The sequence below is a fragment of the Myotis daubentonii genome, chromosome 9 (genome assembly GCF_963259705.1).
Source record: "Myotis daubentonii chromosome 9, mMyoDau2.1, whole genome shotgun sequence".
Taxonomy (NCBI): Eukaryota; Metazoa; Chordata; class Mammalia; order Chiroptera; family Vespertilionidae; genus Myotis; species Myotis daubentonii.
Window position 1 is genome coordinate 42,591,484 of NC_081848.1, and position 25,326 is coordinate 42,616,809.

At 39.2% G+C, this 25,326-nt stretch overlaps 1 protein-coding gene across 2 annotated transcripts in view; it reads left to right on the plus strand.

The window, feature by feature from the left end:
* The window catches only part of FCHSD2 (FCH and double SH3 domains 2), a 178,275-nt gene that overhangs the window by 139,584 nt on the left and 13,365 nt on the right, over positions 1-25,326 (plus strand). For both annotated transcript variants that reach the window (XM_059708535.1, XM_059708536.1), the window contains 3 exons: positions 1,960-2,064; positions 12,773-12,934; positions 24,171-24,302. In XM_059708535.1, the coding sequence (XP_059564518.1) occupies positions 1,960-2,064; positions 12,773-12,934; positions 24,171-24,302 (399 nt within the window). The remainder of the gene's footprint in view (positions 1-1,959; positions 2,065-12,772; positions 12,935-24,170; positions 24,303-25,326) is intronic.

The following is a 25,326-nucleotide window of genomic DNA, read 5'->3' on the forward strand; positions in this document are numbered from 1 at the left end:
GTTTGATATTATCAGTGGGACTTTTGCTGCTGCATCACTGATGACAGAGATTTTACATCAGGTTTATATTTCGTGACCTTCAGAGATATGCACGAGCTACTACCTTCATCCGTCAGGCTACTCCTATTACGAGACTTAACAAAATTCATCACTGAGAACAAAGATTCACAAGCGTATGTGGATGAAACCAAAACACTGGTCGGATCTAGGAAAGCAGGGAGAGTTAAGGCAGAGGCGTAGAAATTGCTCTTCACCTCTCTCATCAATCCATGTCTATGGTCTTTAAGATAACTTGTTATATAAAATTATTTATTTATCTAAGAGGCACCTACACTGAATTTATCTGAAAAAATAAAAAAGTCGATATTAAGAAAAAAATTATAAATGGAAGATTATAAGAGAGGGTTTCGCGTGCCAGCAAAAGTTACTGGCATGCCATGTTTGGCATGCGTGCCAGGGGTTGCCCACCCCTGACCTAAGTGCTAAACAAAAGATTATTGAAAACTGGAAAAATATAGAATTTTTTGTATATTACAAATGGCTTCTTAAGCAAAACATAAAACCCAGGCAGGACCCATAAAGGAAAAGATTGATAACTCAACAACATAAAAACTAAAAAATTTTGTAAAACAGAAGAGAAGAACTTTGAAAAATTAAAAGAAAGGGAATGGGAGGAATATTTGTAACATAAATAACAGAAAAAAGACTGATACCTGGAAAGAAATATAGTTAAATAATGACAAAAATCAGAAAAATGTATAGAGGATATGAACTTTATAAAAGTAGAAATAACAGATGGTTAGCAATATCTGAGATGATGCTCTTTATTATAGAGAGATGAAAATTGAAACAATGAGATCTTTATTTATATAGCTTATTGGCAAACATTTCAAAAATTGACCATATCCAGTGTTGGTGAGGTACAAAGAAACACGCTCTCAGATACTACTTGTAAAAGAGTAGGCAATTTGGGGGGCAATTTGGTAATGTCTGTTAATATTAAGGTGTACAATTTCCACTTCTGTTTTTATCTTAAATAAAATTAAGTACTGTTTATAGCATTGTACAGTACTATTTATAGTATTGAGAAATTTGCAAATTTAAATAGCAATAGAATAAGAGAATTGGTACAGTTAAACTATTAAATCTATGGATTAGAAAAGGAAGTCAGTCTATTTTTAAAAACATAAAAAAGTTTCTTAGACACATTGAGAGGATAATAGAGCTCATTTAATTATTTTTTTAAAACAAACTATTCAAGTGTATAGGCAATACATAGAAAATGGTTTGAAAAAATGCATTTAAATTGATGGGACAGTGGTTATCTTGGGGAGTCGGATACATGGTGGAGTGTGCAGGTATAACAGTTTTTGCCATTTTTTTTTAGTTGTTTAGCAACAATACTTTATATTTGTGTAGTTTTTAAAAATTAAAGGTATGCATATCAAAATGTATAGTTCAAATAAGGTTTATAGATTATGCCAATGTGAATTTCCTGGTTTTTACATTGTCCTGTACTTATGCAAGTTGTTGCCATTTTGGGAAGCTGGGAAAGTACTCTCTGTTCTACTTTTACAGCTTCTTTTGGATCTCTGATTCTTTCAATTTTTAAAAAATTAACAAATAAAAACTGAAAAAAATTAAAGGTTAAAAAAACTAGTCGTTGCCACTCATCACTAAAGTCTTTTAAATTATCTAAATACTGCTCTAGCCAATTTGGCTCAGTAGATAGAGCATCGGCCTGACTGAAGGGTCCCAGGTTCGATTGTGGTCAAGGGCATGTACCTCAGTTGCAGGCTTGATCCCCAGTAAGGCGTGTGCAGGAGGCAGCTGATCAGTGTTTCTCATCGAAGTTTCTAACTCTTTTCCTTTCTCTCTGTAAAATCAATAAAATGTATATAAATAAATAAATAATCTTTTAAGAAAAATCAGTCATTATTTTTTTGTTTTCTTTAACAGGTTCTAGGTGATCTGGAATGTCATGGAGCTCCAGCATCAGAGCAAAGCCGAGTAGAGCTGGAACAGAAAATAGATGAAGCTAAAGAAAACATTCGTAAAGCAGAGGTGAGGTGATAGCTCATTTTGCCCAGCCTCGTCAATGTCTCAGGTGTGATATGTACCTTTAGAATTCAGTTTCTAGACACTGATTATTCTGAAGATGATTCACCATCTTCATCTGTATCAAGAGTATTATTTTTTAGTAACTGCTTCTTAGGAGGTGGTACACACGACAAAAGGACACTAAACCCTCTAAGAAAAGTTTACAGTCATGAAACATTAAGTAAAAAATAGAATGAAGTTACAATGAAGATAGTAATTTTAAACTTTCACAGTGTTCGTAATAAATCATTCAAATTCACGGTATAGAAACTTAATATATATGTTCAGAGCCTAGAAGAGCCTCCCCTATATGGAAGTCCTCTGGAATCATGGGTCTAGAGCAGCCGTGGGCAAACTACGGTCCGCGGACCGGATCCGGCCCATTTGAAATGAATAAAACTAAAAAAAAAGAAAAAAGAAAAAAAAAAAGACCGTACCCTTTTATGTAATGATGTTTACTTTGAATTTATATTAGTTCACACAAACACTCCATCCATGCTTTTGTTCCGGCCCTCCGGTCCAGTTTAAGAACCCATTGTGGCCCTCGAATCAAAAAGTTTGCCCACCCCTGGGCTAGAGGCATAAGCTACGCTTTTAAGAAGAGAAAAGCCGACAAGACAAAAAAGTTACAACAGCTTTGGCCAGTGTGGCTCCGTTGGTTGGAACATCATCCTGTACACCAAAAGGTTGTGGGTTTGATTCCTGGTCAGGGCGCATACCCAGGTCGCAGGTTCTATCCCCAGTCGGGGCGCCTACAGGGGGCAACCAATCGATGTTTCTCTCTCACATTGCTATTTCTCCCTCTCTCCCTTCCACCCTCTCTAAAATCAATAAACATATCCTCGGGTGGGAGTTTTTTAAAAAGTTGTAACAGTGGTTTTAATTGGGGGAAGGGGTTGCCATGGGACCCTTGAAGCATTGTATGAAAATGTGAGACCCCCTCTCCCACCAAAAAACAGAACATTTTTATGAACAGTTTCCAGATGTTCGTGTACCTGAGGCTAATATTCCCTGACTTCAAGGGGGAAGGTTAAGATGGAAAGAAAGAACCTATTTGAAAAGGAGGAAGACGTAGGCGATAGTTTGGCAGTTAGATTTGATTAGAGTTTTATAAGGAAATGTGGTAGACAGTAAATAAATGAATCATGGTGAGGACCAGTTCATGGAGGACCAGGGCACCATGGATGGGATGTGGAAGGAGATATTCAAGAAAAACTGAGGCTATCCAGTCTTGTCAGGAAGGCATAGGAATGCCAGAGAGCTAAGACTGTAAGGCACAAGTGCCGAGGAGTGGTCCACTGCAGCATACCTGGCACTTAAGAAATGCAGAAGGCGGGACGGCCCCGTGAGGTTGAAACAGCCCTGGTGAGGTACGGCACCGGTGAGGTAGGGACGGCCCTGGTGAGGTTGAAACGGATAATAAAGTCCAATATAAACTGACGAACAAAAATAGATGCAGAGGCAGAGCAGCATTGAACAGACTGTCAAACTACAGTGGGAAGCCTGGGGAGGGTTTGGGGGGGGGGGGGTGTTAAGAGATCAACCGAAGGACTTATATGCATGCATATAAGAATAACCAATGGACACAAGACACTGGGGGGTAGGGGAGGCCGGGGAAATGTCAAGGGGGGTTTGGGAGGAATATTTTAAGAAATAAAAATTATTAATTAAAAAAGAAACTCAGAAGAAACAGGTCACTGGGAGGAGTTGTTAGGGCAGGTAATACAGAAGAAGTAGGACTTAAGATGAGTATTAACAGATTAGTAATAGTTGATTAGCCAGGGGAAAAGGGATAGCACAGATTTATGCCATGCAACCTCAAAAGGCAGAACTTGAACCAAAACAAGAAGACAGGAAGGAGGCAGATCTGAGCTTGGTATTGGGAAATACCTTCTAACAGTCAGATCTTCCCAAAATAAGCTCCTCTGGGACATGGCGCAGCTTTACGGTTCTGGGCAAACATCTCCTGGGACTCTATACTCAGAATTCTTCATTGGTTGAGGGTTCATTTAAACCAGTGTTTTCATACACCCCCTCAGGATCTAGGGACTTTGAGGACGTGTTCCAGTGGTGGGGGCGGAGGGTGTGGTGGAGAGTAGCATAGGCAAACATAGAAACTATGAGCATGTTTCTGGCACAAGCCCATGGAAGTGACCTGAACCAGAAACAGCTTGCCATCTGCGTGGCCTAGAGGAGCCCTAGTAACCACAACTCGCCTTTTTTCCTGGCAGACGATCTACGGCCTCCGTAGTGAAGAGGGCAGAGCGTACAATAAATAGCCATTTTCCTCTCTGAATTCAGGGGCAGGGCTCAACCGCTACCCGAGTGGGCTGGCCAAGTACTATTGGCAGGTCCTTTCCTAGTTTGAGAAACGTTGGCTTGTGTAGAAGAGCTTTTCTTGTTTGTTTCTTCAAACTCGGTGAAGCCAGTTTCTGAGCTTTGATAGAACAAGTCTCAGAAGTTTTCTGAAGGGTGTGTTTTCTCTTGTATTTTCCATTCCCAGACTCCATCCATGGTGTCGCCGTCTGCTATCCTAGCTCCACCACACCCCTCAGTAGAGTGGTAGTAGGTATCAGTCACACAGACTACATTTAGCCTGAATGATCTTTTATTTCCATGAATATGCTAAACTTCCCTGTGTTTGTTAGCTTAAAGGTAAAAATATGAAGTGAGATTCCCACAACAAAATGTCTCATTTTTCCCAATACCAGTTTTTAAGTCTGCATTCTCAAAAATAATTTTCTTACCCAGATATGGAACATGCAAAAAACCATGAGGCCAGGTTCATTATCTCAGTTTTGAATGTCTGTGAAATGTAGTTAATCTTGCTATCTTGACTTGAACTCACTTGATTTCCACTTATCAGATACAGAGAATAACTCAGCTAAAATTAGATGGCAACTCTGAGGGCAGTGCTGGAGTAGTACTCAGAGGACTGTCCTAAAGAGATTTTTGGATATATCCCCCTTCTTCTTTTTTCTGCCTATATAACATTTGTATTAGATTTTCCCTTTTCATTCAGTAGTTATTTACTTTATTTATTATAAATACCTGCACCAAAGAGAGAAAGCTGGTTAAAGTTCCATTATATCCTTCATGGTTGTTTTTTTTTTTATCTAAGTTTTACATATGTCTCCTTTTTCCCCAATTTGACCCCCTCACCCCCAGCCATTCCCACCCCAGGCAAGCCCCCACCGCCCCAGTGTCTGTCCATTGGTTATGCTAATATGCATGCATACAAGCCCTTTAGTTGCTCTCTAACTCTGCCTCTCCTACCATTTGTCTCTAGAACTATCTATTCCTATTCATCAAATTATGTTGATCATTCTATCCCACATATGAGTGAGATGATGTGATATTTATCTTTCTCCGACTGGCTTATTTGGCTTAGCATAATGCTGTCCAGGTCCATCCATGTTGTGGCAAATGGTAAAAGTTCCTTCTTTTTTATAGCGGCATCATATTTCATTGTGCTTATGTACCACAGTTTGTTAATCCGTTCCTCTGCCGATGGGCACTTAGGCTGTTTCCAAATCTTAGCTATGGTGAATTGTGCCACTGTGAACATCCTTTCCGACTGGTGTTTCTCATTCGACCCAGTAACCCCACTTCTAGGACTACATTCGTGTTTGTTTTAACTCCTACTAGCATGCGTGTTATCCTCCCTTGATGGCTCATCTGCTTCATCCAGTGTTTTCTACATTGTGTTTCCATTCAGTGTTGCTAATTAGAATAAAAACCTCTGTGTGGTGCTCAGTAATAAAGAAACTTTTTCCATTCATAAGAAATTGAAAATGTAAATGGTTTGTGCTTTTCAAAAGAATAGGAGTTATGTAGTGAATAATTAATTACTGGATGATCAATTGGGGAGCAGATTCACTAACTGATTAGTTTGACAAATACTTAATGAGTTCCTGCTCTGTGCCAGATACTGATGAGTATTTTATTTTTTAAAATTTTTTTTAGACACATCTTTATTGATTTCAGATAGGCAGGGAGAGGGGAAAGAGAGATAGAAACATCAGTGATGAGAGGGAATCATTGATTGGCTGCCTCCTGCACATCCCACACTGGGGGGTCAAGCCCGCAACCCGGGCACGTGCCCTTGACCAGAATCAAACCCAAGACCCTTCAGTCCGCAGGCCAATGCTCTATCCACTGAGCCAAACCAGCCAGGGCCTGATGAGTATTTTAGACACACAGTGATGAACAAACCGTTGTCATTGTTACGATCTCTCTGATGGTCACAAGAATATTGGTACTAGAAATGCTACTGTTGGTGGCCCCTGATTAATTCAAGAATTGAAATGAGGCAATAGCTGGTTAAATTACACTTTAATAACAGTTTTCCTAACCTGGTATTGAGGTATTTGAATTTTTGAAATTCCTTTGTTACACAGACATACACACATTCTTCATCTGACATGTCATACCTATTTTAAAAGTAGCTTGCCAAGAAGCCAAGAGTTTTAAAAGCCATCTTTTTGGAAGCTGTACATAACTTACGTTGTTCCAGAACACAATTATTTTTATATTTAAGTTGTGCCTTTTATTTCGCTTGAGGGCAGTTCTCTCTCCTTATGACAATGAAATGTTTAACACAAAGAGGAGAAAGTTGATGTAAGAAGTTAAAGATATCCAGAAATGGTTAGTAACTCACATTTAGTGTAAGGTCTGCAGGAGGAACTACAGACTATACGATTCTTTCTCCAAGATGTTAACTATAGTCTATGATCTGAATTGTAGGTACATTTGAAAGCCAAAGTACTTGGTATCAAATGAATTAACAAAACAAAAATATCAATTATTGTCTATATAAACACATTTTCAAAGACAACCGTTTTTTCTTAAATTATTTCCTAAGGTTCTGTTGCACACTATCAATTCAATTCAGAATTACTGAGTCATTGAGGCCTGCGCAGGTCCCAACCTGACCGTGGGTTGGGGTTGCTGTCTGCCTCATAACGCAAAGCAGAGGGTTTGTCTCCAGAGAGGACAGTCATCGTCTTCTCTGAGAAAGCCTCCCACATAGCTGGCTTTGGCATCTTCCACGAATTGGAGAGCAGGGATTGAGGCCTCGTGAGTCTGGGTTTTCAGCTAAGGTAGAGACAAGACAGTGGTTATGACCAGTAAGTCCAGAGTAGGGTGTAGTTACCTCTAGAACAGCGTTTCTCAACCTGTGGGTCGCGACCCCTTTGGCGGTCGAACGACCCTTTCACAGGGGTCGCCTAAGACCATCCTGCAGATCAGATATTTACATTACGATTCATAACACTAGCAACATTACAGTTATAAAGTAGCAACGAAAATAATTTTATGGTTGGGTCACAACGTAAGGAACTGTATTTAAAGGACCAGAAGGTTGAGAACCACTGCTCTAGATCATGCTTCTGTTTGCCCAGCCAGGACTTCATGACAGTCCATAGAAGTGTATTCTTTAATAATGAAATCATAATAATATAGTTCTCCCTCCAAAGAAAATTATGTCATCCTTATACCTCCGTAACTCAAAATGGTAAGACCCTTGCCATAATGCTCTAAGAGAAGTCTAAAAAGTTTTGTTGTATAAAATGTGAGGCTTCATTACGGCAAGGTTAATGAAATGCTAAGGTGAGCCTGCTGTTAAGACAAAATTTCCACTGACATTATATCCAAAGTCCCATTACCTCAGGGCCTGTCATTGTGGGATTTCACTGTACTCTTATAATATGGTATGTTAGCAGACTCTTAGCTAGTCACTTTCTTCAGTTTTTATTGTAAAATTTTTCAAACATAGAAAAAGATCGAGCCCTAGCTGGTTTGGCTCAGTGGATAGAGTGTCGGCCTGCGGACTAAAGGGTCACAGGTTTGATTAAGGTCAAGGGCACATGCCTGAGTTGTGGACTTCATCCCCAGTAAGGGGCGTGCAGGAGGCAGCCGATCAATGATTATCTGTCATCATTGATGTTTCTATCTCTCCCTTCCTCTCTGAAATTATTAAAAATATTTTTAAATAAATAAATAAAAACTGGAGAGGAGCCGGGCAGGTGTGGTTCAGTGGTTGAGCAACGACCTATGAACCAGAAAGTTATAGTTCAGTTCCCAGTCAGAGCACATGCCTGGTTTTTCAGACTCGCTCCCCATGAGAGGGTGTGCAGGAGGCAGCCAATCAGATTCTCTCTCATCATTGATGTTTCTATCCCTCTCTCTTCCTCTCTCTGAAATCAATTTTAAAAAAAACTGGAGAGAAATTGATCCTTAACAGAATGGGACTATACTTAGACATTTACATTATAAAGCTCTTTTTGAAGGCTGCACACTAGAATTCTAGCAGAGTCTTATTGATTTGAGGATGAATGTCAGGGAGGTCTCAAATTTGCATGTAAGTAACTGCCCAAATCCTTAGCCCAACGCATGTAGAGCAGAAACTCCCAGGTGCTTGGCAAGAAGCAAGAGCTGGCCCTAGCTGGTTTGGCTCAATGGATAGAGCGTTGGCCTGTGGACTGAAGGGTCGCAGGTTCAATTCCTGTCAAGGGCACATGCCCAGGTTGCGGGCTGATCCCCAGTAGGGGGCGTCAGGAGGCAGCTGATCAATGATTCTCTCTCATCATTGATGTTTCTCTCTCTCTCTCCCTCTCTCTTTCTCTCTGAAATCAATAAACATGTATTTAAAACAAACATCTTTAAAAAAAAAAAAAGAGGAAAATGTTAAAAACAAAACAAAAGAAGCAAGAGCTGGAAATCTAATTATTAGAAAATTGGAGTAATTATATTAATATCAGACAAAATGGGCTACAGAACAAGAAATATTAAGAGTGATAATTCATAATGATTAAAAATAATATCAGTTCATTAAGAAGACATAATCCTAGATGTGTATGTAACTGATAATAGAGCTATAAAATATATGAAGCAAAAATGGACAGAACTGAAAGAATAGACAATTCTACAACATCCCCTTCAGTAATTGATAGAACAAGGAGCTAGAAAATTTGTAAAGATATAGAAGACTTGAACAATATTGTCAATCAAATTTACCTAATTGCTATATTTATAGAACACTCCACCACACTTTTAAAGTATATATGGAATATTCAACAAAATCAAATACTACACCATAAACTACTGTCAGTAAGTTTTAAAGAATTGTTATCAGGCAAAATATGTTCTCTGACCCATCAGAATTAAATTAAAAATCAATAACAAAAAAGATACCTGGAAAATCCCCAGATATTTGGAAATTAAACTATTCAAGCACCATAATCTGTTGCTACCTTAAAAAAAAAACCACATAATTTTATGACCAAAACAACAATGATTTATTATCTCTCACCATTCTGGCTGTTGATTGTGCATTTATTTTTTATTTTATTTATTTTTTTGCAGGTTTTGATTGAGATTCCTCATTGAGCTGCATTCAGCTAGAGCAGTGATGGCGAACCTATGACACGCGTGTCAGAGGTGACATGCGAACTCATTTTTTTGGTTGATTTTTCTTTGTTAAATGGCATTTAAATATATAAAATAAATATCAAAAATATAAATCTTTGTTTTATTATGGTTGCAAATATCAAAAAATTTCTAGATGTGACATGGCATCAGAGTTAAGTTAGGGTTTTTCAAAATGCTGACATGCCGAGCTCAAAAGGTTCGCCATCACTGAGCTAGAGGGTCTGCTAGAGAACTAGGTGTTTGTTTTCCAAATGGTCTTTCATCCTCAGGCTAAAACTGGGCTTCCTCACATGATGGAAGCACATTCCAAGAAAATGAAGTCCTCAGAGCACTCATCAAACCTCTGTTTGCATCAAATTTGCATTTGTTCCATTAGCCAAAGCATATTAGATGGACAAGCCCAGAATTAACGTGGAGGGAACTATATGGACACTAGGAGGCATGATTCGTTGAGGATAACAATTTACCACAATTAATATGACCTTGATTAAATCATTTTTCTCATCTATAAACTAGAGGTTATAATATTCATTCCCAGAATTGTTGTATGGATTAAATGAAATGAGATATACAGACTTTATAACTATCAAAGTTTCATAAATTCAACTATGGCTTAATACTTAGATATGCTTCTATTATATTTTATATTAAAATCAGACAGTGTTCATACACCATGATATTGTATCTTAAAGGATCTGACTTTATAAAACATCATTTAAAAAAGCTTTGTCTCTTTACAAGTTCTAAAAATGAGTTGGTCACATTGTATTTAGAGTGCCATCAAGTTACAGACAGCTATACTCTGCAAAATTGTAATCCATTGGCAAATCATCAAAATTCATTTGAAAACACTGGAAAATTCTGCTTTTAAGCAGTTGTTAAAATATAAACAGTTGAAACTCTAAAGGAAAGATAGTAATGTTTATTCTGGAACTGTAGTCAGTTATTTGGTAAAGTACTGGCAAAAATAAGTCTTATGGAAACTAGATTTCTTGTTATTGAGAAAATAGAATAAACTAATCTCTCTCTCATTTTCTCTTTCTTTTTTTTAGCAGCTAAATGGCTTACATTTATGATTTCCAAGAAAGGGTTTACTCTTTTTTTAAAATACGTTTTTATTGATTTTTAGGGAGAGAGAGAGAGAGAGAAACATTGATCGACTGCCTCCCACAAGCACCCCACCTAGGATGGAGCTCACAACCTGGCCATGTGCTCTGACCAGGAATCAAACCAACAACCTAACTGGCCACCTTTTGGTGCACAGGACAATGCTCAACCAAGTAAGCCACACCAGGCAGGGTACTCTGTTTTTTTGTTTTGTTTTGTTTTATTTTGTTTTAAACATTTCAGTGCCTATATTTGTTTAAAATACATACTGGAATGGTGCTGAAACAACAGAATATACACATGCAAAAAGAATGAAGTTGGACCCCTACCTTACACCATATACCAAAATTAACCCCAAATTATCAAATACCTAAGTGTAACAGCTAAAACTAGAAAACTCTTATAAGAAATCAACCATAGGGATAAATCTTTGTGACCTTGGATTAGTGTATTAGATATGGAACCAAAAGCCAAAGCAATATAACTTGGACCTAATCAAAACTGAAAACTTTTGTGCTTCAAAAGACACTATTAAGAAAGTAAAAAACAAACCCACAGGATGGGGAAAAATATATTTGGAAAGTATGTATCTGATAAGAGACTTTTATTTAGAACACATAAAAACTCTTACAATTAAAAGACAGATACAAAATAAAAAGACAGCCCAGCCTGGCCAGTGTGGGTTCAGTGGTTGAGCATCGACCTATGAACCAGGAGGTCATGGTTCAATTCCTGGTCAGGGCACATGCCCAGCTTGTGGGCTCGATTCCCAGTGGGGGGTGTGCAGGAGGCAGCCAATCAATGGTTCTCTCTCATCATTGATGTTTCTCTCCCTCTCCCTTTCTGAAATCAATAAAAATACATTAAAAGCCATAAATAAATAGGCAACCTAATTTTAAAATGGGCAAACGATCTAATTAGACGTTTTTTTTAAAGAAGATACAGGAATGATCTCAATTCTTTAAAATACATGTGCCTAAAAATCTTCGGAATACAAAAATAAATTCAGCAATGAGAACTCAATGACCTAAGTCAGAGCTCAGATCCTTTTGGATACCAACTCCCCCATCAAATTTCGTGCCAGAAGGGCTCAGTGAGCACACTTGTTTGTCCAAGAGTCCCACAGAAGGCCATCAAGTAAAGGTCCTTAAAATTACCTTAGTGGAGCCTTCAACGTTGGAGGAAGAGACTACTACTCTAATTTGTGGAGCAATGAAGCTAAATATACTACTTGCTAAAGCAAAAGAGGATGATACTTACAAAATACAATCTCTCTGAACAAAGTAGAACTGTCATGTAGGGTTTTGAGAAGTGTGGATTTCAGAGATTGGCATATTTTCAAAACAGGGAGTGTTTTACAGATGGGCTCACTTTTAGCTGTGGTGGATAGAGAGATTGGTGGAGTGATGATGACTGGAGTGAGGCTCTGGTTGATTGGCTGCCTGTCACTGATTGACTGCTCTCAGGGGCATGGCTATTGGAGCAAAGAATTTGCTATTTTAGAGACAGGTTTAAACTGGTTCAATGATTACTTGCTTACCTCTTGGAACAAGAGCCAAAACAGGCAGTCTTTCCCTTTAATTTAGAGAAAAGGAACGTTTTATTCTCAATTTCTACTCTTTTTGACAGCTGCATAATAATTTAAAATCTTTACTCACTAGGCAGTCAGGAGCCATGAAAGTTTTTAGGCAGGGAGTGACATGATGAGATCATTTGCAGACTTGTAAAAAATAGATGAGAGAGAAGAAAAAGTCCAAGAGGTGGGTAGAAGGCTGTTGAAGATGATAGATTTTAGAATGTTCTGAGGCATAGCCTAATTAAGAAGAAAAGGATGCAGACTTTATAGCACATCAGTATCTTCCTATTCATAAGTTATAGTTGATGTTTCTTGTTGATGCAAGTGTGTCCTTTGTTGTTGTCAGCAGCCGGATTCCTGTTCGTGTGTTCCCTCCCCTGCACACCGCCTCTCTACCTTTCCCGCTCTCCGTCTCTCCAGTTGAAAAATTAACAATTATGCCAAGGCAGAATTGCTGGGGAATGTCAATATTGTACTAGTTAATGTCAGAAATAACAAAAACTATCAATTTGAGAGAGAAAATGCCTTGACTTCTGACCATTTTCTTGGCTTTCTTAGATAATTAAGTTAAAAGCTGAAGCACGCCTGGACCTGCTAAAGCAGATCGGTGTTTCTGTGGACGCGTGGCTGAAGAGTGCGATGAACCAAGTCATGGAAGAGCTGGAAAACGAGCGGTGGGCCCGCCTGCCTGCAGTGACCAATAATGGCACTTTACACTCGGTATGGCTTCTCTTCTTGGAGGTGATAGATAGGCTAACTCTCACTGAAGGAGGATATTCTTTGACTATGTAGCCAAGCCTGATAATGGCCAAAATTTTAAAGAAAAAAAGTAATGGTTTAGCTAGTGGTTTGGCTTTTGTTTGTTTGTTTTGTTTTTTTCTTTAACCTATCACTGATTGAGTTAAACTTTAGTGTAAGAAAGAAAGGGGCTGGAGGGGAATAGTGTTCTTAAAAAATGTTCAGTGAAGAATATATTCTCCCTAGTTGGTTTATCAGTGCCGATTTGCCACATTCATTATCCCATTTATGAAATATATATGCTTGTCTGGAAATAGCAAAGTAAAACTTTTGATCTAGGGTTTCTGAAGTTCTCGGAAGTCTTTTCTGTGTAAATGAAAATAGACATCCAGAGAGTTGGAAACAATCTTAAAGAAGGGAGAGGAACACTCTTAATCTGTGCCTTAGTCTGTTCAGTTCACAAGGGCTTTCACCCTCTGCTCACAGAGCCTTTCACGGGGGGACAGTATCTTACAAACAAGGCCAGAACTCAGGCTTAAACTTTCAAGTCCAGGGCTCTCTCCACTCCAATGTCATCCAGTTAATGTTAAACCTTAGTTTTTCATGTTGGAGATCTGAATCCCAGAAGAGTTCACTGATTCACCTGATTTATATAGGTAGGCATAGTGATACCTGTCTGGCCAAACTAAAGTCATCCCTGTTGATACCTCCCCACCCATTATTCTCTCTTTGTTTATTTCCTTGTGGCATTTATTATAATCTACTAGAGGCCCGGTGCATGAAATTTGTGCACTAAGGAGGGGGCTCCCTCTCAGAGTCTGGGAGCCCTCGGGAGATATCCATCAGTCGGACATCCTTAGTGCTGTTGCGGAGGCAGGAGAGGCTCCCACCACCGCCACTGCACTCGCCAGCTGTGAGCCCAGCTTCTGGCTAAACAGCACTCTCCCTGTGGGAGCCCACTGACCACCAGGGTGCAGCTCCTGCATTGAGTGTCTGCCCCCTGGTGGTCATTGCACGTCATAGCGACCAGTTATTCCGCTGTTGGGCCGAAACTGGCTCTCCGACATCCCCCAAGGGGTTCCAGATTGTGAGAGGGCATAGGCCAGGCCAAGGGACCCCACCAGTGCAGGATCTTGGCCGAGGAGGGACACAGGAGGTTGACCAGCCGGGTAGGGACCGCAGGAGGGCTCCAGGGCACATCCGGCCCGTCTCGCTCAGTCCCAATCAGCTGGACCCCAGCAGCAAGCTAACCTACCGGTTGGAGCATCCACCCCCTGGTGGTCAGTGCCGTCATAGCAACTGGTCGGCAGTCAACTGTCTGCCCCCTGGTGGTCAGTGCACATCATAGCGAGTGGTTGAGCAGCCTTAGCATATCATTAGCATATTACACTTTGATTGGTTGAACAGATGACTGGACACTTAGCATATTAGACTTTTATTATATAGGATATTTATCTTCTTTATTTGTTTTCTTTTGTTTATTATCTGTCTTTCTCTCTAGAATGTAATCTCCATGCCTGCCTGATTCATGCTGTACACAGCAAAGTGCCTGGCACATAGTAGCTACTCAATAAACATCTGTTGAAGGAAGAAATGAATGAATGGATGGATGGAAGGATGGATAGAGGGAATAGTGGTAAACTAAAAAATAAAATTGTAACCTTCCAACTTCCCACTATAGCCATAGTGCCCCTTCAGTCCTTGTGCCCTTCAGATTTAAAAAGGCATCCTTGCTAGAGAAATTGGCCAAAGTTTAAGAACATTCCTAGAGTTTTTCTCAATTTTTTTACATACCATTCTGCTTGCACATTTAAGAAGGATTGTGTGTGCATGTGCATTTTAAGGAAAAATAATCTATTGAAGGTTTATTTTTATTTCACTGTTATTGGTAACCCAGCTGGGGAAGATAAGCACACACATTCCACTTGACTTTGGGGTTAAAAGAGTTTGCATCTCTTAAAAGTCAAACTCCCATCTGCTCAGGTTATTCTGTTGTACAGGAGCTGTGATGACAGCAAACTCCAGGCACAGGTTTGCTTTTGGCTTCAGCAGCAGCACTGTTGGCAACCAGTCAAGCCCCTGCTTTTCCTTGGACTAGCATCTTTTCTAACTGCATCAACTGGGCTGGCACTTACCGCCTAACTGTGTGCTTGCTTCCTGAGCAAGCTGGAAATGAACAAGACTTGGTCTCTTTCCTCAAAGAGCAGACAGGCTTTTATAGATCTAGTGTGTGACTGGGCTACCGTATGGCAAACTCAGAATTGCTTACTCCTGAGGGAAGGTGGAGGTGGGGGATGAGGGGAAAGAGATCAGTCAAAGAGCTTGTATGCATTATGCATAACCATGGACACAGACAAATGGGTGGTGAAGGCTTAGGGAGGCTGCAAGGGGGGCTAGAAGGAGTTAACGGGGGTGAAGAGTAATGCTTTCAACAATAAAGATTTTTTTTTTTTAGTTGCTTACTCCTAACTCATCTGCACACCTTGGAAAAAGTCACTTCTCTCTGGGTTTCACAAAGAAAGTTAAATGATTCTAAGATCTCCTCCAACTCCAAAATCTCGTGATTTTGTAAAGAGTCGTCAGTACAGCTTAATACCAACTAGAAAAGTAGGAGAGACCTTTGCCCAAGAAGGAAATGTCATTTGTGATAGTCCATGAAGAACTTTAAAATGAGATTTGAAAAAAAAAAAAGGCTTCTGAGTGTGAAGGAAGAAAATAAAGATGTGCCTAGTACAGTGTCTGGCAGTGAGCAGTACAGTCGGGCAGTGAGTGTACAGTCGGGCAGTGAGTAGTCCAGTGAGTGTACAGTCGGGCAATGCGTAGTACAGCCGGGCAGTGAGTGCACAGTTGGGCAGTGAGGTGTACAGTCGGGCAGTGAGTGTACAGTCGGGCAGTGAGTGCACAGTCGGGCAGTGAGTGCCCAGTCGGGCAGTGAGGTGTACAGTCGGGCAGTGAGGTGTACAGTCGGGCAGTGAGGAGTACAGTCGGGCAGTGAGGGTACAGTCGGGCAGTGAGGAGTACAGTTGGGCAGTGAGGGTACAGTCGGGCAGTGAGTGTACAGTCGGGCAGTGAGTGTTGATTAAATTGGATATTTTTGAGAACTGTCCAAAGACATCAACTCATGTAGAGACATACCATATCTCCTGTGAAAGGAGCATGTTGCAATTCCTTTTCACTCTTCCTTTCCTCTAGTCCAGTGGTCAGCAAACTGCGGCTCGCGAGCCACATGTGGCTCTTTGGCCCCTTGAGTGTGGCTCTTCCAAAAAATACCGACTTCTGCGCGCGGGCCACAAAGTTTCAATCGCACTGTACATGCGCGTCCGCACGTGGTATTTTGTGGAAGAGCCACACTCAAGGGGCCAAAGAGCCGCATATGGCTCGCGAGCCGCAATTTGCCGACCACTGCTCTAGTCAGTCTTATGGAGCTTGTGTCTTCACGCTTTCAGCTGAAGGATATATTGTGTGGAAACTCTACTAACAATAAAAATAAGGGAAAGATGTAGGCACAGAATAGCTTAATGAAGCCTCAATATTTATTTAACCTGCTTTTAAGTGACAGCACTGAAATTATTCACAGGGAGTTATCTCTTCACTGACAGCTAGCTGGCTAGGAGCATAAATCGCAAATGCACAGTCTGGGGACTAAATTATTTCTTCCATTATAGATGCCAACAGAAACATTAGTCATCAAGTTTAGAATTCCCTTCCATCTGGAAAACATGGTAAATACCGCTGTTAGACATCAGCAGTGTAAAGGGCCTTGTAGATGCTAAAGTGGTTACGTGCCTATTTACCTTATAAAATAAGGAAAGAACTGTACTTAATTGGGTATTAACTCTTTGCCTTCTGTGTTATCCTGTAGTACAGAATATAGGAAGAGGGGGGGAGGAGAGACAAAGATTCACAGAATATAGCACCATTTTTTAAAAGGAGAGCAGTCTACGGTTATATTCAATTGATGGTTAACCGGAGCCTACACACAGCTTCATATGACTGGATCGCTACCAGTGACCCAGTCAGCCTTCACTCATCCCTCCCTTCTCTTATTTTCCTGCCTTCTCTTACTCATAAACCCAGTTTACAGCCTAATTTTGAAATTATATTAATTTTAGAATAGAAAAAGTTCGATAACTAGACTATAATTAAAAATTACAATAGTGGGGAAAAACTACCTAAAGCTCATCTTTATAACACTACTGTTAGCAACTTGATGTAATTTCTCACTCTTTCTACTATTCTTTTTTTAAAAACATATTTATCATAATAATGTTAATTTTGCATATTTTTCCATCTAACATTCCAGCTTGCTGAATGGTCTTCATAACCATCCTTTTTATGCCTGTATAGTATTCCATCAGGAAAGCGTGCTGTAATTCATTTAACTAACTGTTCCATATAGATTCAATATTTAGATTGCCTCCAGGTAGTCTAAATAATACTCTAGAAAAACATTTGTGTACATACTTCTTTTTTTCATGCTGGGTTTATTTTTTCTGTAATATAGAGTCTTACAAGTAGATTTATTGGGTCAGATGTCTATAGTCCTTTGTTTCGGTTTGAGCTTGGGGGTTTTTTTGTTGTTGTTCTTTTTATTATTTTTTCTTTAGATTCTCAAACTATAGCTAACACTGTTTATGTGACTTTCTTGTCTTCAGCCACTTCTCCCAGCTACTGTACAAAGGCATCCTGACATCTGCTTGCTTGTGCAGCCTCTCTAAGAATACAAGCATTTTGCACAGTTGCATAGACGTAAATTCTGACTCCACTCATTCTGTAGACTATGCTGAATAATGTTTCTGAAAGGCAAAGAGATTAAATATTTTTAATCTTCAGTATGATAGTTTGGTTCCCATCTGCCTCAATAATGCCTAATAGTCCTTGCAGTTCAATGGGCTTTGTTTTTGAAATATGAAAATCTGTTGACTTGAGCTAATCCCAAAGAAAATAAATGATGGGCTTTTGTAATGTGATAAGTGTAGACTGTAGAAAATTGTAAAATACACCTGAAGAAATCTTCTGTCACTTTTGTTTACATTATTTCCAAATGGGCAGTGGTCTTTTTATTGGATTAAATTAAACTCCATACTTAAACAGCCCACGTTTCTTAGTGAAACTGACATTTCAAATTTCCAGTTGGGATCAGTTTTGTTTAATTCAGTAAGTATGCATTGAGCCTGTAATGCTTATGAAACCCTTTGCTAGCTGCTGTGAATTTGCAAGCTGAGTATGTCTGTTGAGATGGTATCCACAGATTGAGCCAACCAGTCTCATGACAGTTAACACCAAACGGTGGACATTGAAAAGATGTAGAGATTTTCACTTCTAAGAGAAGTGTCTCCAGCTGTATTGTGTCCTTTGATTTTCTGCTTAGCTGTGAGTGCCTGACACAGATCCTTACACGTAGTGCCTGTTCGAAAATACTCATCTGAACCTGAAGATAAGTCGTTTACTCCATCCAAGTGCACCAACTCAGCTTAAAATACTGCTGAAAGTAGGGAGCTTACCGCATATCATTAAAGTATCGGTTCTGTAACAGGTACTATGCTAGGCACGTTCCTACATTATTTCAGTTACTGATCACAATTCTGAATGTGTTTGCCAACGAGGAGGTGGACTTAGAAGAGTTAAACATCTCACCCAGGAGCACACAGCTAGGAAGTGGAGAGAGCAGGAATTTGAACCCAGATGTGTCGGCCTCTGAAGCCCTGCTCTTTCCGCACTTTCTGACCCTGTGGCTAACCCTTTATCCCTCTACCTGTTGTCATGAATCGTTTTAATTGCTGTGCATTCCTGTTTTTCTTTTTTTAAAGCATTTGTTGAATCATCATCGAACATCCTATTTTCAATGTAGCTAGTGGTCTTCTAGCATTTTCAAGTACTATGTGGCCAGTTGTCATTAAAATTTCCAAGCTTTACTGATATTTTTAACAGCTTTGCTGAGGTATAATTGACATAAACAGATTGTAAATATCTACAGCATACAGTTAGGTACATTTGGACATATGAATGCACCAGTGAGAACTTTGTTTCCTCACGCTCCTTCCAGCGCCTCAATCAGCCCACTGATCTTCTTCCTGCCACTATAGGTTAGTTTGAATTTCCTAGAATTTTATATAAACAGAGTCATACAATGTGTACACTTTGTTGGGGGGTGGGGATGTTTGGCTTCTTTCACTCAGCATGATTATTTTGAGGATCATCCCATGCTGATGCAGGTATCAGTAGTTCCATCTTTTCATTGCTGGGTAGTGTTCCATTGTATGAATATACCACAGTTTGTTTATCCATTCACCTGATGATGGACATTTGGGTTATGGGGCGATTACAAGAAAAACTGCTTTGAACGTATGTTTTGAGTGGGTTATATTATCGGTGGAAGTGGAGTTCTTGGGGTGCCCCGAGGAAAAGAATTTCCTGAGGCCCCCACGGGAGGATGGGGTTTTGTGGAAAGCTTGATCGATTATCTAAAATTAAGGGGGTTCCCTCCAAGGTCCCATTTCTGTCTGTCTCCTCATGGAAGAAGTCCAGTCTTGTTTTCAGCAGAGCCAGGTTTAAGGGTATTGCCCATAGTTTCTGCTCCATATTAATCTGGCTAGCTTAGTTTGTGTTCCCAGCTCTAGTCCATTGTATGTGGGGTCTGCATGTGTGGCTGCTTAAGGCCACATGGCTATGGAGAGAGAATAGGCAAGTGCAGGTCACAGAGCAAGAGAGGGCAAGAACGACTGAGAGATGAATAAGAAAGAGGGAACACTTGGAGGATTTTAACTTTCCAACATTTCATGCATGTCTGATGGGGTCTACCATCTACCCAATCCATTGTTCCCCGGGCTAGACTGACAGGCAAGCATCTTCCCTACATCACGCCAACCTCACTGTGCATGTACCCATCTCCCCCTTTGTTCAGCCCTTTCCTCAGAGATCTACAGGGTATGGACAGGTGGTTCCCTGGGGAGCGTGAAGTTGTAGCTTCCTGGTAAAGCTGCCCAGATGGCCATGCTTGTAATGTCTGGCCTCCCCTTTGCTCTCTGCCTATTATTAACTAGCTAATTGTGATGATAACATTATAGTGGGTATATATTTAACATTTTAAGAAACTGCCAAACTGTTTTCCAGAGTGGTGGTACCATTTTACATTCCCATCAATAGGATGCTGGTGTTTCCAGTGGTTCCACGGCCTTGCCCACACTTGGTATGGTCAGTCTTTTTAACTTTAGACATTCTAATAGGTATTCAGTAGTGTATCATTATAGTTTTAATGTGCATTTCATTATTAATGTTGAACACCTTTTCATATGAAGAAGGATTGTCTCCATTATAGAGATTACATTGAAAAGTTAAATAAATTTCCCCAAAGTCACACAACAAGTAAATGGCATAGTCAGCGTTCAAGCCCATATGTGTTGAACCTAGAGGCCCCATTGCTTTCCAGTTCGTTATCGGACCTTAAAGCCCTTTCAGAGCTTACTTTGCCAAGTACAAGAAGATGGCTACTGAAACCAACTCAAAAAGGTTCTTATCTGCCCTTGCAATAAGAGTAAGCATTTTACAACATCAAAGAAAGGGAAAATATTAGTACAGCTAGAAAGAATAGTGATTGAAGTCCTGTCAGGTGGCAGGAAGGGGAAAGGGTAAGAGAGCAGCTGTTATGAAACAGAGCCATGCAAAAAGCACGTGGCTGTGACCCCTACTGCTGTCGCCACAACCTTTCGTTCCCTTTCATGAGAATCAAAAAATGAACTCAGAACATAAAGGGGAAGGACGGAATGTTTAGTATCAATCAGCGTTGCCAAGATAAAATGTTTTGGATTGACTCCCAGTGCCAAAGCACAATACATATTAACATTCCTTATATATTTTTGGAAACTTGTTCTACCCACACTGGCTTTAATTTTAGTTTTTAAAGATGTATGGGTGTTTTTTGTTTTGTTTCATTTTGTAATGTCAACAATTATTTTACTAGAACATGAAAGCAATTTCTAGCATATGATTCTCGTCTTTTATGACACAATGCCTTGTTGGGAAATAGTAGAATCATAAGCCTGAGGTGATTTGAAAGGTCAAGATTTGAGCCTACTTTTTGTCATTGACCTGACTGACCATAGGTGAATTATTTGTAAGATGAGGCACACAATTACCTCACTCAGTTGTGGAGATTTTCAATTGTAGTTATAAATGAGGGATTTTGAAATGAAACCCAATACATGTGACAGAAAATATGCACGATTTAATCTTCTGAAACCCACACATACAAAAAAAAAAATCTGTAGAATTTTGTTAGAGAAATGCAGTTAAGAGGAGAGTCCGTTTTAAAATGTTAGTGATAATTACTCAAGAGAAGTCATTTTAATTTATTAAAAAGTAGAACTTAACAATAAAGGCAGCCTCTACTTTTTGACTCATTAAATCCAGGAAATCTCTGACCTTCTCCAGTGACCTCTTCCATATTCATACTTCCCTGCGCACTTAGCATTTAGTTGCGGTAGTTTTCCACTTAGATTGTGAGCTCCTGCAAAGCATGATGGTGCCCTCCATTTCATATCTAAGAGCCTAGCACAGTGTTCAACGTATAGTCGGTATTTGATATTTTAATTAATTGTGAGGCCCAGTTCTGACTGTTCATTAATAATGTTATATCCTTAATGTACAAACATTGGTGCCTTTGAATGTTTAAACGGGGAAATGTAGCCAAATAAGTGCTTATATGTAGCTACAAACAAAGAAACCTTTAAGCCTGGTTTTGTTTCATCTTTATTGGATTTTTAGCTGTTCTAATAGCTCAGATAGTACAGGGTATATAAAAAACAAGTCAGTCACCTCTTCTGTTCTCCGGTCATTACTCTTTTTAGTCTACCTTCCCCTGTCAGATAGTTATGATTATATAAATATTATTTGTACTTTAATATCATGGACAGCACTCTAGGTAAATACATTTTTTGTATTTTGTACCATTTTAGTTAATATGTGCCTTCTAGCTGTGGTGACTAATACACATTTAAACTTTTTTTTTAATATATTTTATTGATTTTTCACAGAGAGGAAGGGAGAGAGATAGAGAGTTAGAAACATCGATGAGAGAGAAACATCGATCAGCTGCCTCCTGCACATCTCCTACTGGGGATGTGCCCGCAACCCAGGTACATGCCCTTGACCGGAATCGAACCTGGGACCTTTCAGTCTGCAGGCTGACGCTCTATCCACTGAGCCAAACTGGTTTTGGCATATTTAAAGTTTGTTAAAAATTGTTTCCCTCGTGCTGTATTTCAAAAGGAAAAATGCCCCTTTTGTGGTAAAATATACATAACATAAAACGGACCATTTACACCATTTTTAAGTGTACAGTTTATATGCATTAAGTACAGTACCGTTGTTGTGCAGACATAACCATCATCCATCTCCATAACTCTTTTCATCTTGCAAAAGTAAAACTCCTCACCCCCCAAACCCCAATTCCTGGCAACCAACATTCTAGTTTATGTCTCTGTGAATTTGACTATTCTAAGTACTTCATATAAGTAGAATTGTACTTTTTTATCTTTTTGTGACTGGCTTATTTAACTTAATATTAATGTCCTCAAGGTTCACCCATATTGTAGCATGTGTCATAATTCCCTTCCTTTTTAAGGCTGAGTAATATTCCATTGTATGTGTTTACAACATTTTGTTCGTCCATTCATCTTGGGTTGCTTCCACCTTTTTGGCTACTGTGAATAGTGCTGCTATTAACATTGGCATACAAATATCTATTCCAAGTCCCTGCTTTCAAATTCTTTGGGTATATACCTAGAAGTGAAATTGCTGGATCATATGGTAATTCTATGTTATATTTTTTGTGGAACTGCCATACCATTTTTTCACAGCAGCTGCACCATTTTACATTCCTAACAGCAGTACACAAGTACTCCAATTTTTCCACTTATCTCCACTTATTTCCTGTCTTTTTATAATGGCCATCCTAATGGGTGCGAAGTGATATCTTGTTACAACGTTTTTTATTTGCGTTTCCCCAATGGTTAGTGAAGTTGAACATCTTTTCATGTGCTTATTGCCCGTTTGGATATCTTCTTTCGAGAAATGTTTTTTTAGGTCCTTTATCCATTTTTAATTGGGTTTTTTGTTTACTGTTGTGTTTTAGGCATTCTTTATATACTATTCTGGATATTAATCTCTTATTAGATATATGATTTGCAAATATTTTCTCCCATTCTGTAGATTGCCTTTTTACTCTTGTCCTCTGATGCATAAAAGTTTTTTATTTGATCAAGTCCAATCTATCTTTTTTTTCTTTTATTACTTTTGCTTTTGGTGTCATATCCAAGCAATCATTGCCAAATCCAGTGTCATGAAGCTTTTCCCCTGTTGTTGTTTTTTTCTAGGAATTCTATAGTTTTAGCTCTTACATTTAGGTCTTTGGTCAATTTGAGTTAATTTTTATAAGTTAAGGGTCTAACTTCACTCTTTTACATGAAGATATCTCATTTTCCCAGTACCATTTGTTGAAAAGACTGTCCTTTCCCCATTGAATAGTGTTGGGACCCTTGTAGAAAATCATCAAATCATATATGGGAGGGTTTATTTCTGGTCTTTCTATTCCCTAACTCATTTTTAATTGGTGTTATTGATCTATAATATAGACACCTCACAGTTTATTCAGACATTCCTCTGTTGGTGACCATATAGATTGTGTTCAGGCTTTTGCCACTACATGCACTGTTGCAGTAAACATCCCAGATTATATAGTCCCACATCCTGATGCTTTTATTTCTCCATAATGGATTTACAGAAGTGAAATTGCTAGATCAAGTGGTATGTTTAATTTTTATTTCAGTAGGTAGGTTATTTTTTAAAAAAATATATATCAAATTACATTTTTATCAGCCATAGATGAAAGCCTGTTTCTCCACATCCTTGGTAGCATTTAGAAATCTTTTTAATGTTCCCCAATATGATCAGTTTAAAATGGTAAGAGGTCTTTATTAATTGGTATTTAACAGTGAAAAGTGAAAGGATACTGATAAAAACTTGAAAGACATTTACTCTTGGTTTTAAAAAAAACCTGTGTCCTTTCATAACATGAAAAGTGCGAGTGAGAATAGATACTTATTTCTCTATGCAGTTGAATAAGTTAATATTTTGAAATAATCAGGTTTTAAGTGTTCTCTTGCTTTCAACCACTTTCTTGAAATATTTAAGGTAGCCAATGGCTTCTAATTTTTCCTAGCTTAATGCAGATACTGAAAGAGAAGAAGAAGAGTTTGAAGACAACATGGATGTTTTTGATGACAGCAGTTCCAGCCCTTCTGGCACCTTAAGAAATTATCCACTCACCTGCAAAGTTGTTTATTCATACAAGGTTTGTATTTCTCTAACACATTGCTCATATTAAATTGTAACAGCTCTGAAGACACATATAACTGTATCTACCCAGCCTCTCATACTGTGCTTAACATAAAATTGGTGTTCAGTTAATATTAGAGGTGCAGAGTCTAGGCTCTGATGTCATTTGCCTGGGTTAAAATCCCGTCTCAGCCTCTTAAGGAGCTATATGACCACACTAGTCCCTTAGTCTCTGTGAGCCTCAGTTTTCTTATCTGTAGTATGGGGATAATACTATAAGGCTAGTTGAAATTAAATAACACTTTTATAGCAAAGCACTTGGCACAGTGCCTGGCATCTGATAAACTTTCCATTCATAGAACTCTTGCTCTTGTTATCAGTTGCCTGCTTAACACAAGACCCTCTATTAAGGTGATTCTCAAATTGATATTAAAATAAAAATTTTTTACAAAGCAGGTGGTTCATCTTTATCTTTCCTAGTCTTGATATAACCAACTCTTGTTTCTGTATTAAGCAAGGACCTGGATAAGTAGATGCCAGAATATCCAAACTTGGTTTAGTATAATAGTTCTCAATCTCACTCACCCCTGCCCTGCTTGCACATTAAGTTTTTACTCAGTTCCCCTCGTTTTCTCTTTCCCTCACTCCCCTCATCCAGTCCATCAGTCAGTCCTATTGAGTCCACTTTCAAAACGTATCCTGAATCCATTTCCTTTTCACCATCTTGGCCTGCCCTAGGCCATTGCTTTGATTACAGTAAATGGAAAAAAAAAAAACACTCGTAATTGGTGTCCCTTCTTCATACTTGCCTCCCAACAGTCCATTTTCCACTCTGCAGCCAGAATTATCTTTAACACATAAAGGAGATTATTTTGTTCCCCTGCCTGAAACCCTTTTAAGCTTCCCATCACATTTAGAAAAACAAGCTCTTCACTAGGGTCTGCAGTGTCCAGATCAGTGTGGCCCCTGCCGGTTGCCCTAGCTTCACACCAGACCCTTCCCCCTCCTAACCCCTCACTCACGATATGTTGGCGACTCTG